This window comes from Chelonia mydas, chromosome 14 (assembly GCF_015237465.2).
Source record: "Chelonia mydas isolate rCheMyd1 chromosome 14, rCheMyd1.pri.v2, whole genome shotgun sequence".
Lineage (NCBI taxonomy): Eukaryota > Metazoa > Chordata > Testudines > Cheloniidae > Chelonia > Chelonia mydas.
Window position 1 is genome coordinate 43,030,042 of NC_051254.2, and position 16,882 is coordinate 43,046,923.

Consider the following 16,882-nt stretch of genomic DNA (forward strand, 5'->3'; position numbering starts at 1 on the left):
ATCTCAGTGAAGGAGGAAACAACCGGAAGTGGCATCAACCCCTCTAACATAAATGAAGGACTTGCCCGTAGTTTCTTATGGGGTCCGGGTGGGAAACAGGAGCCGCGTTGAAAGGTTCCGGGATGTATTTGGGGCGGGGTATCAGAAAGGGAGTGAGTCCCCTTCCCCAGGTCAGGGACGATGGGGAGGTGGGGAGGGGAGAAAAGTGGTTGAGGGACAAAAATCCCACAAAAATGGTAAATACCCAAAGAGGAAAAACATCAGAGATCAATTTCCCGCCTGGTGTTTCAATTACTTCTCAGGTTTCAGAGTAGCAACCATGTTAGTCGGTATTCGCAAAAAGAACAGGAGGACTTGTGGCACCTTAGAGACTAACCAATTTATTTGAGCATAAGCTTTTGCGAGCTACAGCTCACTTCATCGGAAGCATCCCGGATGCATAGCTCACAAAAGCTGATGCACAAATAAATTGGTTAGTCTCTAAGATGCCACAAGTCCTCCTGTTCTTTTTGCAATTACTTCTCGACATTGCTGGTTGTTTTTCCCCAGTGATTTCTATTAAATTCCTTCTTTTTCTCTCTTTTTTCCTTCTTCCCCCACTCATCATTTGAAAAAATAACATTTGCGGGGGGCAAAATTCCAATTTACAGGGGAGAAAAGATTTTCATGAAAAAAATATTGTTTTGGTCGGGGGGGAGGGAAGTGTCCCCATTTTCAGGGATAAAATGACACATTTTCACTGGGGGCGGGGAAGGGATGATGTTCCAGAACAAAATATCAAATTTTCAGGAAAATATCTTTTTTTTTTCATAGGGAAAAAAGTTGATATTCTGAAAAGCAAATTTTTGGAAATGATTGTAAGATTTTGGACCATCACAACGAGATTGAAGGGAAGAGGGAAGTGAGGGAGAAAAACCAAAAGATTTTACCCAAACACATTTTTTCAAAAAAACTCTGAAAACAGACAGTTTTTCACACAAAGAAATTATTTAATTTTTAGACCAAAAAAAATCACTTTCTTTGAGCAAGTCCAGCCGGCTGGAGCAGTCACGCTGGTCGCTCAGACCAGTTCCACCGCCCACAGGATGCTGAGCTGGGCGAGCGTTTCTCTTCGTGCTCAGTTAGGAAGAGGGACCAGACGCTGCGTTAATTACCCCCAGCTGGTCACGCTCCACAGGGAGGCATTGCAATCACTCCAGAGAGGACAGGGAAATAACACACAGGGACGTGATATAGTTATATCCAGGAGGCCCCGGAGAAGGCATTTCCTGAGGGTCAGACCATGCCCTAGTCGATTATTCCCTGCCGTAGAGAGGGCTAGTTGGGTTTTGTTGGGGTTCACATGGACTTTCACACCCACAATTTTCTTCTGCTCTCCCTCAAACCCTGTGAGGGTCTCCTCCTGTGGGGAATTCCCTCGTGGCGATGTGGCTGTGAGTGTGAGGGACTCAGGTGGTGCTGGGTGCGGAGGGACTCAGCGTCGCTGGGTGTCGTTGGAGGTGTGTTCCCTGCGTCCTGGAGTCTGGAATTTAATCTCTGCGTAGTGCAGGCTCTCGCTCTCCTCGGCCCCCCGGCTGCCGTGACCCTGTGTTGGACAGATACACTGTGAGGACGCCATCACCCCAGATCTGGTCTCTTAATTCAGGCCAATTTAGGCAGCTCCCAGGGAGCAAATCCCACAGTGTTACCCCAGATTGGAGGGGTTGGGAGTCAGGACTCCTGGGTTCTCTCCCCAACTCTGGGAGGGGAGTGGGGTCGAGTTGGGTAGAGCAGGGGGCCTGGGAGCCAGGACTCCTGGGTTCTATCCCCAGCTCTGGGAAGGGAATGGGGGCTTAGAGCAGGGGGGATGGGAGCAAGGACTCCTGGGTTCTCTCCCCTCACTGTATTGTACCAGTCCTTATTGTCACCCGGAGACCAGACCCAAGCACTCTATGGAACAGGGCCCAGCCTGCATTGTCTTACCTTCGGCTGCCGCTGGCGGGGCTGCGAGGGGGGCGGCGCTGCGGAAGAAGGGAGAAGAAAGGAACGTTAAAACGGAGGAGTGTGAGAGAGAGTCTGGGGTGAAGAGGGAAGTTGCAGAGATCTAGGGATTGGAGGAGAAGGAAGGACGTGGCGGGGTTAGTTGTATGGACAGACAACCCAGCATGAACCACAACGGACAGACGGCCACTTCAGTGCGTTCACTAGCAGAGGCCCTGGCCCATGGGGACAGGAGGTTAGCGGGGGGAAGGCTCCGGTTTGGTACCTCGGTGTCTCTTCAGGAGGAGGGTGGCCGCCAGGCCGAGGATGAGAAGGAGCCCCAGGGCGATGGCGACCTGGTACAGGAGCTCCCGGGCGCAGCACCCTACGTGGGCAGATTCTTTACCTGGGCGATGGAGAGGAGCGTTAGGGGATTCTCAGCCCCTTGAGCCAGCCAGTCCCCTGCCCTGGTGCCGCAGAGGGGGAAGGCCCCGTGCCCCCATTCCCCACCTCACCTGTGTCACTCTGGTTTCTCCCCGTCACCTGCAGCTCGGTGCCCGCTCCTGTCCCGCTCTCTCCCTGGTGGATGCTGATCTGACACTGATAGAGACCAGAGTCCCGCTTCTCCAGCTCCGACAGGGTCAGCGTGACCTCCCCTTTCTGGAGCAGATCCTGGAAGGACACATTGAGCCGTCCGCTGTAGAAAGGATGGTCAGATTCCAGCACAACCCCGGGTGATATGGTCCACGTCGCTTTGACCACGCTGCCCTGTCTGTTCTCGAAGGAGCAGCTGAGGTTCACGGTCTTGCCGGGGAACGCTCGGAGGACAGCGGGGCTCTGAAGGACTCTGAGACCTTCGTGAACAAGGGCAATAAACATTATAGCAGCAAAGGAAAACTACGACAAGTGGTATCAAGACACGCCCCAGCCGCCCGAAACCTTAGCAGCACGGAGAAAAGAAGCTAAGGGGAAAGAATTGTGCGTTCCTGTCCACCTTGCCATTGCTCACAACACTGTCGATAACACACTGCACAGGGCTTTCACTTCAACCCCAACAGAGACCCAGCATCAACACTGCTCTGGGCACGGCAGATGCTCACAGAGACGTTAGACGTCAAATCACTCAGGACAGCTAAGTCCAAAGCAGACTGCGAGGAATTACAAAGGGATCTCACTAAACTGGGTGACTGGGCAACAAAATGGCCGATGAAACTCAATGGTGGTAAATGCAAAGTCATGCACATTGGAAAACAGAATCCCAACTGTACATACAAACTGGTGGGGTCTAAATTAGATGTTACCACTCAAGAGAGATCTTGGAGTCGTTGTGGATAGTTCTCTGCAAACATCAACTCACTGTGCAGCGGCAGTGAGAAAAGTCACCAGACTGTGAGCATCCATTAGGAAAGGGAGAGAGAAAAAGACAGAAAATATCCTATTGCCTGTATATAAATCCATGGTACGCCCGCACCTTGGACCCTGCGTGCAGTTTTGGTCGCCTCAAATCAAAAAAAGATACATTAGAATTGCAAAAGGTACAGAGAAGAGCAACCAAAACAATGAGGGGTATGGAACGGCTTCCCCCTCACAAGGACCAGGAAAGCCCCTTACAAATTAAAGTGGCAGCTTGTCATTTTAACTCTTTTAAATACACCACAAACACATGCCTCCACTTTATACAATTTGTGCTTCAAACTAGAGGGGGTCAGAATTTGTCCTGACGGAACGTTTTCCTCTTGGGAAATGCGTCTCATCGACAGGGTGACAAATGGTTGAAAACTGGGGCAGAGAAAGCGTTTTTGATAGGGTCAATAGGGAATGATTTGATTTTGCATTTCCAGACTGGTTTGATTTGATATTATGAAGAGGAGTCAATACTGAAATGAAATATTTGTTTTATAGAAACAGAATACTTCTCATTGACCTGATGTGACAAATCCATATCTATCTATGCATCCATGCACGCATCCTCCACCCCTAGATCTAGATAGATAGATAGATAGATAGATAGATATTCTTTTTGGGGTGGGATGGATGGATACATAGATAAAAAGATACATGAGATGTAGGGGTAGGGCTGAATGGGTAGACAGAGATGGACCTAGGGATAGGGTATATGGACACATAGGGCTGAATATAGTGGAGTGGGGTCGAAGGATAGATGGACAGACAGAGATGGATCCAGGGGTGGGGGAGGTGGATGGATGGACACACAGAGATGGATCTACGGGTGGGGTATGTGGACGTCCCCCTGGAAACCCTAGACAATAGAAATGAGGGGTTAGGAGATTCCTGGACCAACGCCCCATAGAGGGGACAGCTCCGTAAGCCATTCCCACCTCCTGAGCCAGCCAGTCCCCTACCCTGGGGCCTGATCGGCGCTGGCACCCCATAGAGGGGAAAGGCCCCATGCCCCATTCCCCACCTCACCTGTGTCACTCTGGTTTCTCCCCATCACCCGCAGCTCGGTGCCCGCTCCTGTCCCGCGCTCTCCCTGGTGGTTGCTGACGTGGCACTGATAGAGACCAGAGTCCCGCTTCTCCAGCTCCGACAGGGTCAGCGTGGCCTCCCCTTTCAAGAGCAGACCCCAGAGGGACATACTGAGCCGTCCGCGGTAGAAGGGATGGTCAGAATCCAGGACGACTCCGGGTGCTCTACTCCACGTCACATTAACCACGCTGCCCCATCTATACTCGAAGGAGCAGCTGAGTGTCGCGGTCTCACCGACGTACGCTCGGACATCGGGGCTCTGATGCACTGTGAGACCTTCGTAAACCAGGGCAAAAAACATTATAGCAGCAAAGGAAAAGGACGACGAGTGGTATCAAGACACGCCCCAGCCGCCCGATACCTTAGCAGCATGGAGAGAAGAACCCAAGGGGAAAGAATTGTGCGTTCCTGTCCACCTTGCTATTGCTCACAACACTCTCGATAACACACTGCACAGGGCTTTCACTTCCACCCCAACAGAGACCCAACATCAACACTGCTATGTCCAAAGCAGACTGTGAGGAATTACAAAGGGATCTCACTAAACTCAGTGACTGGGCGACAAAATGGCCGATGAAACTCAATGGTGGTAAATGCAAAGTCATCCACATTGGAAAACAGAATCCCAACTGTACATACAAACTGATGGGGTCTCAATTAGCTGTTACCACTCAAGAGAGATCTTGGGGTCTTTGTGGATAGTTCTCTGCAAACATCCACTCCATGTGCAGCGGCAGTGAAAAAAGTCACCAGACTGTGAGCATCCATTCGGAAGGGGAGAGATAAAAAGACAGAAAATATCCTATTGCCTCTATATAAATCCATGGTACGCCCGCACCTTGGACCCTGCGTGCAGTTTTGGTCGCCTCCAATCAAAAAAAGATACATTAGAATTGCAAAAGGTACAGAGAAGGGCAACCAAAACAATGAGGGGTATGGAACGGCTTCCCCCTTACAAGGGCCAGGAAACCACCTTACAAATTAAAGCGGCAGCTTGTCATTTTAACCCTTTTAAATACACCACAAACACATGCCTCCACTTTATACAATTTGTGCTTCAAACTAGAGGGGGTCAGAATTTGTCCTGACCGAACATTTTCCTCTTGGGAAATGCCGTCTCATCGACAGGGTGACAATTGGTTTAAAACTGGGGCAGAGAAAGCGTTTTTGATAGGGTCAAAAGAGAATGATTTGATTTTGCATTTCCAGACTGGTTTGATTTGCTATTATTAAGAAGAGTCAATACTGAAATGAAATATTTGGTTTATAGAAACAGAATACTTCTCATTGACCTGATGTGACATATCCATATCTATCTATGCATCCATGCACGCATCCTCCACCCCTAGATCTAGATAGATATAGATATTCTTTTTGGGGTGGGATGGATGGGTACATGGATAAAAAGATAGATGAGATGGATGTCGCGGTAGGGCTGAATGGGTAGACAGAGATGGGTCTAGGGATGGGGTAGGTCGATAGCTGGACACACACAGTTAGATCTAGGGGTGAGGTAGGTGGATGGACGGATGGACACACAGAGATGGATCTAGGGGTGGGGTAGGTGGATGGATGGACACACAGAGATGGATCTAGGGGTTGGGCAGATGGACAGAAGGACAGACAGAGATGGATCTAGGGATGGGGTAAGTGGATGGATGGACACGTAAAATTAGTACCTGCTCCCCAGGTGGGGATGAGGAGGACGGTGCAGAGGACGGTGCTCAGGGCTGGCAGCTGCTCCATGGTCCCTGCTCTCTGGGGAGCTCCGCAGCCCAGCTCAGCTCAGCCTCAGCATCCTCCGGAAATGTCACCTCGGGGGGGGCCGGTGGAAAGTTTTGTGGCCTGAGCTTCTGAGATGGCTGCAGCAAGAGGCTGGGGACGAGGGCTGGATGGGGGGGGGGTGCATTCCTCTGGCCCCTGCTGGGAGGGGAGTGGGGTCTAGTGCTTTGAGCAAGGGGAGATGGGGGGCTGAGAGCCAGGACTCCTGGGTTCAGTCCTCCGTTCATTCTCTCATCTTGGGTCATGCTCCTTACCCTCTCTGGGATATTTTGTCATGAGGAATAACATTATTTTACAGAAAGGAATTTTTGCTTAATATCTTTTATTTTCACACCCTGAGGTATATTTATTTTTTGCAACACGTATCTCTTGTCATCGGCGTATTCCTTCTAAAAAACCAAACATTCTCCAGTCAGTCTTTATCTGCTTTATACAGAAATGTTTTGTACAGAAATGTTTTCCAATGAAGTGAGCTGTAGCTCACGAAAGCTCATGCTCAAATAAATTGGTTAGTCTCTCAGGTGCCACAAGTCCTCCTGTTCTTTTTGTATGAGAAGGGAAACAGGCACACGACCATATTGCTTTCATGGCTAAATGCCAAGATTCCTGTACTATAAACAACAGTGATATCTACCTTAAGTTGATGTTAATTGGGTTCCAAACGTTTGCCGGAGCTTGTATGGATCCAGTCGCTCTTTTCTTTAGCTCTTGGCAAGATCACGTGAGACATACGGGAATCCTGCTGCAACAGCAGATCCAATCCACTATTGGTCTAACCAAGTTTTACCTTGAGTTTATAAAGAGATTCAATCACGTTATGGACCATGACTTGGATAAACCATTTCTGTTCTACACTGGTACGGCCTCTAACCCAATCCTTGCTGTAGTAAATCAGAACCAAGGGTGGGGAGCTCTTGGGATGCACTCAGCGATGTTTGTGTCATCCCTTCCTGCATCCATTTTGCGTTGGGGGTGTGACGTTAGGAGTGTAATCTATCTCACTGAAAGGTGACAGGGCCAGAAAGAGTCAATGAACTCCCAGACTGACCTGATCCATGGCCGAACTTTAGAGACTGCTTCGAAAGATCTGTAAATGAATAGAGCTTTGAAATGCAACGAGGCCGGGCAGTTTAAGGGAACTGCGTTCTTTGGGCTTCTGAGTAACCAGGGAGGTCGTACAGAGGCTGTTTGGGGCTGGCTGGGTAAATCTCAGTGTTGGAATATCCACCAGCTCTTGGGGTTTGTCTTCCCCGTTCTGTTTGCAGTTCACCCTGATTGAGTGACCTCAGCTGGCTCCCATGGGCACCATCCTCACACTGCAGCTGTGGGGAGAGAGTGAGGAGAGGTGGAGCCGGGGGGAGGGCTGGGAGTCAGGACTCCTGGGTTCTAGCCTAAGTTCTGGTTAAGTGTGGTCTAGCAGAAAAAGACTCCCAGCCCCCCTGACTCTAACCCACTAGTCCCCACTCCCCTCGCAGAGCTGGGAGAGAACCCAGGAGTCCAGACCCTTTGTCATCCTTCAGTTCAGGTCTGTGCAGAGCCTGGCACGACAGGGGTCCCGATCCTTCTCAGAGGGGAGGGGGTCTGGGCAGCACTCAGCACCATGAGGGAGGGTCCATTTGCTACTGGTACTTTCTGCAGTTTCTGTGGGGGGCTGAAACGTGCTGAGTTGCTCGGGGCTCTGTCTTCACTTTCACCCCTGCACATCGTGGTGAGAAACAGGAAATTCAGCCTCTTTCAGGGCTGCAACTTCTGCAAAGGTGGCAGCTGGTGGGGGGGGGCTCCAATCAGCTACAGAAGTGTCGGAGTCAGGGCCAGGTGCGATGAACAAATAACTGACCATGGTTTCCGTCCCGTGAGCTGGAGTCAATCTCCAGGCTCTCAGCTTGCAGTGCCAAAAATGCTTCTAGCCCTCACATGTGCAGAGAAATCTCTCTAGCCAGGGGCGGAGAGGGGGGAGCTGGTCCGAATGTAATCCAGGCAGTGATGGGAGTGGGCTGGCTCGGGGGGGGTCTCTCCTGCTAGAATTTTACTTTCCACCCAAATTTCCAATATCTCATCTTTTTGTCCCAATTAAGGAGAAAAACAAGCATTAAAATATAGATGGAAAATCTCTTTTCTGAACATCTCACCTGGGAGTGCTTGAAATTCCACCCAACACCCCTTCCTCATGTAGTCTGAGACGGGGTGAACAGCCTTATTTTCCAGCCTTCTGTCACCTCCTCTTCTCTGTTTCAATCTCTCCTCCTACATCGAGTCGGCACCTAGGGTGTTATCAAAACAAACATTTGCACTGGGGAAAAGTCAGAAGCCTGAAGAAACTCACCCCTTTCGTTCTGCTAGAACTTTCCTCTCAGCAAGGTGTGTCGTCCATTCACAAGACATATATATTTCCGAGTGCAAACGTGCTTGTTTCAGTAACGTTGATATTTACGTAAGGAGAAGCAAATATGTTCCATAAATGCAACTACCACTGGGGTGAAGCTTGACAGATATTATTATATATAGAACATTATTTTTATCAAGAAAAATCATGAATTCCCATAAATGCAGCTAGCACTCGGGTGGAGCATATTGTGTCAGCTCTTATATATAGATTTAAACACACACACATATATACATACACACACACACACACACACACTTTTTGTCCATGAGAAAACACATCATTTTCCTTAATTATTTTTGTCGAAAAATATCTTCACTAAAGAGAAACATTTTCCCCTGTTAAGGAAAAGTTAGCACATGTGACTCCATTTTGGTTTGGGGCCCACCATTGTCTAAAAGCAAACACATCATGCACCAGGAGGAGTGTTCCTTAGATACTGCATTCCTGTGAAAATCCTCCCCCTTGTCTCCAGCCTGCCTTGACTCCCGGTATCTCTTCTTTGTCTGTCCCTAACTCCCTATCTCCTGGCCTTTGATGTGAGGCCTCCCATCCTGATAATAAAAGTTACTGATGCATGGCTTTAGGACCATGCTGTGTAATGAACATACTAGTTTAGCACGAGGAATGCACCAAGCAGGGATAGGTGGTAGATAAGAAAAGGGTTTGTTTATTGGCTAAGGTTTCCGATGCACGAGGGCAACATGCTTTGCTAAGAGGTATATAACCTTTGTATAATCTGTATTCGGGGTCCCCTCCTGACTAGCAGGGGGGCACCACGCTTGAGCGTAATAAACTTGGTGTTTTTTGGGAACTCTGCAGTTGTGGACTTTGTTCATGTGCCTCAGCCTAGATTCGAACTGTGCGTGTCCTATCAGGTAGAATTCGCAGCAGTTGTGTGCGTGTCCTATCAGGTATAATTTGTAACACCCCCAAAGCATTTTCCTTTTTAAAGTGATATCGCTTTTGTCAACGAGAACAGTTCACAAAGGTATGTTTTCGTTGCAAGCCATTTCTGCATGGAAAGAACATTTTCCAGGAGAGAGTTTTCATTAAAAATGCTTTATTTAAAAGCTCTTGTGGTCCAGAAATGTTTGAGTTTATAAAACTGTTTTTAAATAAGCGAAGGGAAAACCTCTGGACCAGATCCCAGCTGGTGTCAAGCGGCCGCGCCTGCACTGAGCTCAGTGGGGCCAGGTACTGAGCGTCTGGAAATCCGTTCCATTGAAGTCAGAAGCGCTACGGCCGACTGATCCCAGCAGGGATCTGGCCCCATTGACTTAGATGGAGCTACGGCCAATTGACTCCCTGGCTGATTGTTCCTCCTGCGCTCTCTCTCTCCGCTGCTGTGTTCTCCTTGGGTTTCTGCGTCTCCTCCCTCTGCTGCTGGACAGGACGGGACAGTGTCCTGCTGCTCCGTCAGCTCTCCATTCGGCTGTCGGACAGATGGACGGCTCAGCAAGCTTCTCTCTGCTTTTCTCTCCTTCTCCTCACCGTCCACTCGCTCTCCACCTACCCCTTGGCTGTCTGCTGACACACCGACTTTTATACCGCCCTGTCAGGCACAGGCGCCGTTCCGTGGGTGCTCCGGGGCTGTAGCACCCGTGGGGGAAAATTAGTGGGTGCTCTGCACGCACCAGCAACCAAGCTCCCCTCCCCACCCCACTTCACTCACGTCACCGAACCTCCGCCTCATCCCCTGAGCGCGTCCCGTCCCTGCTTCTCCGCCCACCTCCCGGCGCTTGCTGCCGCAAAACAGCTGTTTCGTGGCGGAACAAGCTCCGGGAGGGAGGGGAGAGGAGCAGGGACTCGGCGCGCTCACGGGATGAGGCGGGACGGGGCGGGGATTTGGGGAAGGGGGTTGGAATGGGGGCAGGGAGGGGGCGGTGTTGGGGCGGGGCCTTTGGGAAAGGGGTTGGCATGGGGGCGGGGCCAGGGCGGAGTCGGGGCGGGGCCGGGGGCAGACGGGGGTCGAGCACCCGCCAGCCGTGGTTGGCGCCTCTGCTGCCCAACTGCCCCCGTTCCAGACGGGCCGTTCTGTTTTTAGCCCGCAGCCGTTGTTTCCCTCAGCGTTCGGATCGGCTGACCTTTGCCGCCTTCGCTTTTCCCGCCAATTCTGCCTGTTAGCGCTGTGGGGTCTGCCGCTCCGCGCGTGGGCCTGACTCTTCCTCATTTACAATGAAAGCCAGGGACACACCATGGAGCCGGGGGATTTCTCTGGCACCAGCATCGTCCACGCAGGTGTTCGACCTGCAAGTCATTGCACCTTGTTTCTCATGTTTAGGCACAAAGGGAAGCAGCTCAGGGGGCAGCATAAGGAAATCTCAAAATTCGGGGTCAAGAGTTCATCAGTTTCTGGTGCGTTACTCAAGTGAGTTTGCTCTCCATATTTTTCAAAGGGGACGTGTGTTTGTTTCATAACTAGAGAGGAACTGACTGAGTTGCGAACACTTCAGCTGTGTCCGTAACAACCTGATGTCCCAGGAGAGGAGACGTGGAGGGGAGGCCAGGAGGCCAGGAGGCCACAACGAGGGCGGAAGTGACGCAGAAGCCACGATGGGGCGTTTGCCCACAGCCTTGGTGCAAAGCCCGACAGGGTCCGGGTGGGAAACAGGAGGCCTCAAGGGAAAGTTTCGGGGTGTGTTTGGTTCTGCAGCGGTTAAATGGCTCCAAGGAGAGCAGGTGGTGGGGGAGGGGGACAGAAGACAGTCCAAGGAGTGGGCCCAAGGCAGGGAGGGAGTGGACCGGATGTGGCGTCAGGACTATAGCCATAGACGGCTTGCCCACCGTTGGGTGCCACGCTCTCGATGATCCGGGTGGGAAAGACGAGGGGGAGGGTTCCGGGGTGCGGTGGGTCCCGCAGGATTTAAAGGGGTGGGGCAGGCGGGTGAAACTGGGATTAACGCTTCAAAGGGAGGGGGAGACAGTGGAAGTGGATCTCAGTGAGGGCGGAAACAAACTGGAAGTGGCATCAACCCCTCTAACCTAAACGAAGGACTTGCCCATAGTTCCTCATGGGGTCCGGGTGGGAAACAGGAGCCGCGTTGGAAGGTTCCGGGATGTATTTGGGGCGGGGTATCAGAAAGGGAGTGAGTCCCCTTCCCCAGGTCAGGGACGATGGGGAGGTGATAGGTGGGGAGGGAGAAAAGTAGGGGAAGGGACAAAAATCCCACAGAAATAGTAAATACCCAAAGGGGAAAAAATCAGAGACCAATTTCCCCCCTGGTGTTTCAATTATTTCTCAACATTGCTGGTTGATTTTCCCCAGTGATTTGTATTAAATTCCTTCTTTTTCTCTCTTTTTTCCTTCTTCCCCCACTCATCATTTTAAAAAATAACATATGTGGGGGGGCAAAATTCCAATTTACAGGGGAGAAAAGATTTTCATGAAAAAAAATATTGTTTTTGGGAGGGGAGGGAAGTGTCCCCATTTTCAGGGACAAAATGACACATTTTCACGGGGCGGGGGGGAATGATGTTCCAGAACAAAATATCAAATTTTCAGGAAAATATCATTTTTTTTCATAGGGAAAAAAGTTGATATTCTGAAAAGCAAATTTTTGGAAATGATTGTAAGATTTTGGACCATCACAACGAGATTGAAGGGAAGAGGGAAGTGAGGGAGAAAAAGCAAAAGATTTTACCAAAACACATTTTTTCAAAAAACTCTGAAAACAGACAATTTTTCACACAAAGAAATTATTTAATTTTTAGACCAAAAAAAATCACTTTCTTTGAGCAATTCCAGCCGGCTGGAGCAGTCACGCTGGTCGCTCAGACCAGTTCCACCGCCCACACCATGCTGAGCTGGGCGAGCGTTTCTCTTCGTGCTCAGTTAGGAAGAGGGACCAGACGCTGCGTTAATTACCCCCAGCTGGTCACGCTCCACAGGGAGGCGTTGCAATCACTCCGGAGAGGACAGGGAAATAACACACAGGGACATGATATAGTTATATCCAGGAGGCCCCGGAGAAGGCATTTCCTGAGGTCAGACCACTCCCTAGTCGATTATTCCCCGCCGTAGAGAGGGCTAGTTGGGTTTTGTTGGGGTTCACATGGACTTTCACGCCCATAATTTTCTTCTGCTCTCCCTCAAACCCTGTGAGGGTCTCCTCCTGTGGGGAATTCCCTCCTGGCGGCGTGGCTCTGAGTGTGAGGGACTCAGGTGGTGCTGGGTGCGGAGGGACTCAGCGCCGCTGGGTGTGGTTGGAGGTGTGTTCCCTGCGTCCTGGAGTCTGGATTTTAATCTCTGCGTAGTGCAGGCTCTCGCTCTCCTCGGCCCCCCGGCTGCCGTGGCCCTGTGTTGGAGAGACACACTGTGAGGATGCCGTCACCCCAGATCTGGTCTCTTAATTCACGTCAATTCAGGCAGCTCCCAGGGAAAAAATCCCACAGTGTTACCCCAGATCGGAGGGGTTGGGAGTCAGGACTCCTGGGTTCTCTCCCCAGCTCTGGGAGAGGAGTGGGGACAAGTTGGGTAGAGCAGCGGGGCTGGGAGCCCGGGCTCCTGGGCTCTATCCCCAGCTCTGGGAGGGGAGTGGAGATTAGGGGGTTAGAGCAGGGGGGATGGGAGCAAGGACTCCTGGGTTCTCTCCCCTGCGGAAGAAGGGAGAAGAAAGAAACGTTAAAACGGTGGAGTGTGAGAGAGAGTCTGGGGTGAAGAGGGAAGCTGCAGAAATCTAGGGACGGGAGGAGAAGGAAGGACATGGGGGGTTAGTTATATGGACAGACAGCCCAGCATGGACCACAACGGACAGACGGCCACTTGGGTGTATTCACTAGCAGAGGCCCTGGCCCATGGAGGCCAGGAGTTTAGGAGGGAGAAGGTTCCCGTTTGGTACCTCAGCATCTCTTCAGGAGGACGGTGGCCACCAGGCCGATGATGAGAATCTGCCCCAGGGCGATGGCAACCTGATACAGGAGTTCCCGGGCGCAGCACCCTACGGGGGCAGGTTCTTTACCTGGGCGATGGAGAGGAGCGTTAGGGGATTCTCAGCCCCTTGAGCCAGCCAGTCCCCTGCACTGGGGCCGGAGAGGGGGAAGGCCCTGTGCCCCCATTCCCCACCTCACCTGTGTCACTCTCGTTTCTCCCCGTCACCTGCAGCTCGGTGCCCGCTCCTGTCCCGCTCTCTCCCTGGTGGATGCTGATCTGACACTGATAGAGACCAGAGTCCCGCTTCTCCAGCTCCGACAGGGTCAGCGTGACCTCCCCTTTCCGGAGCAGATCCCGGAAGGACACATTGAGCCGTCCGCTGTAGAAGGGATGGTCAGATTCCAGCACAACCCCGGGTGCTATGGTCCACGTCGCTTTCGCCACGCTGCCCTGTCTGTTCTCGAAGGAGCAGCTGAGGTTCACGGTCTCGCAGGGGGACGCTTGGAGGACAGCGGGGCTCTGAAGCACTGTGAGACCTTCGTGAACCAGGGCAATAAACATTATAGCAGGAAAGGAAAATGACGACGAGTGGTATCAAGACACGCCCCAGCCGCCCGAAACCTTAGCCGCACGGAGAGAAGAAGCAAAGGGGAAAGAATTTTGCGTTCCTGTCCACCTTGCCATTGCTCACAACACTGTCGATAACACACTGCACAGGGCTTTCACTTCCACCCCAGCAGAGACCCAGCATCAACACTGCTACGTGCATGGCAGATGCTCACAGAGACGTTAGACGTCAAATCACTCAGGACAGCTAAGTCCAAAGCAGACTGCGAGGAATTACAAAGGGATCTCACTAAACTGGGTGACGGGGCAACAAAATGGCCGATGAAACTCAATGATAGTAAATGAAAAGTCATGCACATTGGAAAACAGAATCCCAACTATACATACAAACTGATGGGGTCTCAATTAGTTGTTACCACTCAAGAGAGATCTTGCAGTCGTTGTGGATAGTTCTCTGCAATTATCCACTCAATGTGCAGCGGTAGTGAAAAAAGTCACCAGACTGTGAGCATCCATTAGGAAGGGGAAAGAGAAAAAGACAGAAAATATCCTATTGCCTCTATATAAATCCATGGTACGCCCGCACCTTGGACCCTGCGTGCAGTTTTGATCGCCTCAAATCAAAAAAAGATACATTAGAATTGCAAAAGGTACAGAGAAGGGCAACCAAAACAATGAAGGGTATGGAACGGCTTCCCCCTTACAAGGACCAGGAAACCCCCTTACAAATTAAAGTGGCAGCTTGTCATTTTAACCCTTTTCAATACACCACAAACACATGCCTCCACTTTATACAATTTGTGCTTCAAACTAGAGGGGGTCAGAATTTCTCCTGACGGAACGTTTTCCTCTTGGGAAATGCCGTCTCGTTGAAAGGGTGACAATTGGTTTAAAACTGGGGCAGAAAAAGCATTTTCGATAAGGTCAAAAGGGAATGATTTGATTTTGCATTTGGAGACTGGTTTGATTTGATATTATGAAGAGGAGTCAACACTGAAATGAAATATTTGTTTTACGGAAACAAAATACTTCTCATTGACGTGATGTGACATATCCACATCTATCTATGCATCCATGCACGCATCCTCCACCCCTAGATCTATGTTGATGGATGGATGGATGGATGGATATTCTTTTTGGGGTGGGATGGATGGGTACATAGATAAAAAGATAGATGAGATGGATGTCGGGGTAGGGCTGAATGGACAGACAGAGATGGATCTAGGGATAGGTGTATGGACAGATAGGGCTGAAGATAGTGGAGTGGGGTAGAAGGACAGAAGGACAGACAGAGATGGATGTAGGCATGGGGCAGATGGACAGACAGAGAGGGATCTAGGGATGGGGTAGGGGGCTGGATGAACACGTTAAATTAGTACCTGCTTCCCAGGTGGGGATGAAGAGGACAATGCAGAGGACGGTGCTCAGGGCTGACGGTGGCTCCATGGTCCCTGCTTTCTGGGCAGCTCCGTGGGGCCAGCTCAGCTCAGCCTCAGCATCCTCCGGAAGCATCAGCCCCAGGGGCGGTGTAAAGTTTTGTGGTCAGCGCCTTTTGAGATGGCTGCAGCAAGAGGCCGGGGACGAAGTTTGTGTGTGTGTGTGTGTGTGTGTGTGTTTGAGCATGTGCTATTCACTGTGTGAGGGACTGGCTGGTGTGTGTGTGTGTGTGCGTGCGTGAGTGCGTGCATCCCACTGCCCCCTAGAATCAGCCGCATTCATCTGTGTCTCCTAGCCCCTGTACTGCGTATGACTGAGGAGGATTCCCCTTACTTGGACTGGGGCAGTTGGGGTGTTTAGAGCCGGGGCATCTGGTCTGATGCCCCGCCCGGCTGCCCTGGTGCAGGGGGCAGCACAGTAGCAGCTGGCATCTCCGGGAGCATCCTGGCTTGGTGGTGGTCCCCAGGAATAGCTCCCCGGCCAGGGCTGCGTCCTACACTGGGCCACAAATCCCTGCTCTGCTCTCAGACCAGGGGGACGATGGGCGTGAATTCCCACCCTGGGTTGGCGATCCGGCCCTGTCAATTTTTCACGTCATTTTTATCGGCTCTGTCACGAGACATTTCTAACCAGATCTGTCCTTAGCGGCACGACCTTGATGGTTGGCCGATAGCTACACCACACCGCTGGCTAGCGATATTCAGAGGAGCTGTCAGGATGCGGGTAGTTGTGATGGGGATTTAGGGTAATTTGGAGCCATTATCTGTCCAAAAGGACCCTGCCAAATTGTACATGCGGCTGCGGGTGGGTAAAATCTTCCCCATCAGCAGCTGCATTTCAGTCACCGCCCCCTGGGGTCGCCTCCATCTCCCTTTATCTCCAGGAAGTCCTATTTTCTTGCATGACCTTATCTCCGCTGACTGAGACATGCCAATGTGCCATCACTCCCATACACCCCTATGCCCATCAGCCCCAGCTCAGGTGGCTAATTTTGGTGGGACGTATTCCTGGAGGTTCCATCCCATGACATAACCCTTAATTAAAGATTAACCCTGAATTGCTAGAGTCTGCAGGACAATGGTGGAAGATTGGCAACCCAAGGCCTCAGATGGTTGTGGACGGGGTGGGCGGAGAAGGGATGGCGCCCAGCGACTCAGAGTGAAGGTGTCGGCTGGTAGGTGGGCTCATGGGAAGGGGTCTGAGAGTGGAGGGGGAGACGGGGCGCTTGTGTTGAGGGGCTGTAGTTCCTTGCTTTCGTGGGGTGTTGTTTTGTCCACTGACCCTGCTCGTTTCACAACCTGCTTTAGGTGTTAAATGTGACAAGAGGTGCTTGTGAATTTCTACCCATGGGGAAAGCTACCTTATGAGTGTAATATCATATCTCATTGAAA

At 51.2% G+C, this 16,882-nt stretch overlaps 2 protein-coding genes and 1 long non-coding RNA gene across 8 annotated transcripts in view; all 3 read right to left on the reverse strand.

Annotated features, from left to right (window-relative positions):
- LOC119567620 (natural cytotoxicity triggering receptor 3-like) overlaps positions 1-16,882 on the reverse strand; it is an 82,475-nt gene that overhangs the window by 51,783 nt on the left and 13,810 nt on the right. For all 6 annotated transcript variants that reach the window (XM_043527905.1, XM_043527903.1, XM_043527908.1 and 3 more), the window contains exon 4: positions 4,210-4,219. In XM_043527905.1, the coding sequence (XP_043383840.1) occupies positions 4,210-4,219 (10 nt within the window). The remainder of the gene's footprint in view (positions 1-4,209; positions 4,220-16,882) is intronic.
- On the reverse strand, positions 1,499-2,722 carry LOC119567480. Its single transcript, XR_006285681.1, has 3 exons — positions 2,475-2,722; positions 2,246-2,365; positions 1,499-1,585 (listed from the first exon to the last, which is right to left on the reverse strand). It is a non-coding gene; the product is annotated as an uncharacterized LOC119567480 (long non-coding RNA).
- Positions 12,303-15,833, reverse strand: LOC122462840 (natural cytotoxicity triggering receptor 3-like). Its single transcript, XM_043527930.1, has 4 exons — positions 15,434-15,833; positions 13,685-14,023; positions 13,456-13,575; positions 12,303-12,912 (listed from the first exon to the last, which is right to left on the reverse strand). The coding sequence occupies exons 1-3, from the start codon at positions 15,564-15,566 to the stop codon at positions 13,457-13,459; spliced, it is 591 nt and encodes a 196-aa protein (XP_043383865.1). The 5' UTR covers positions 15,567-15,833; the 3' UTR covers positions 12,303-12,912; position 13,456.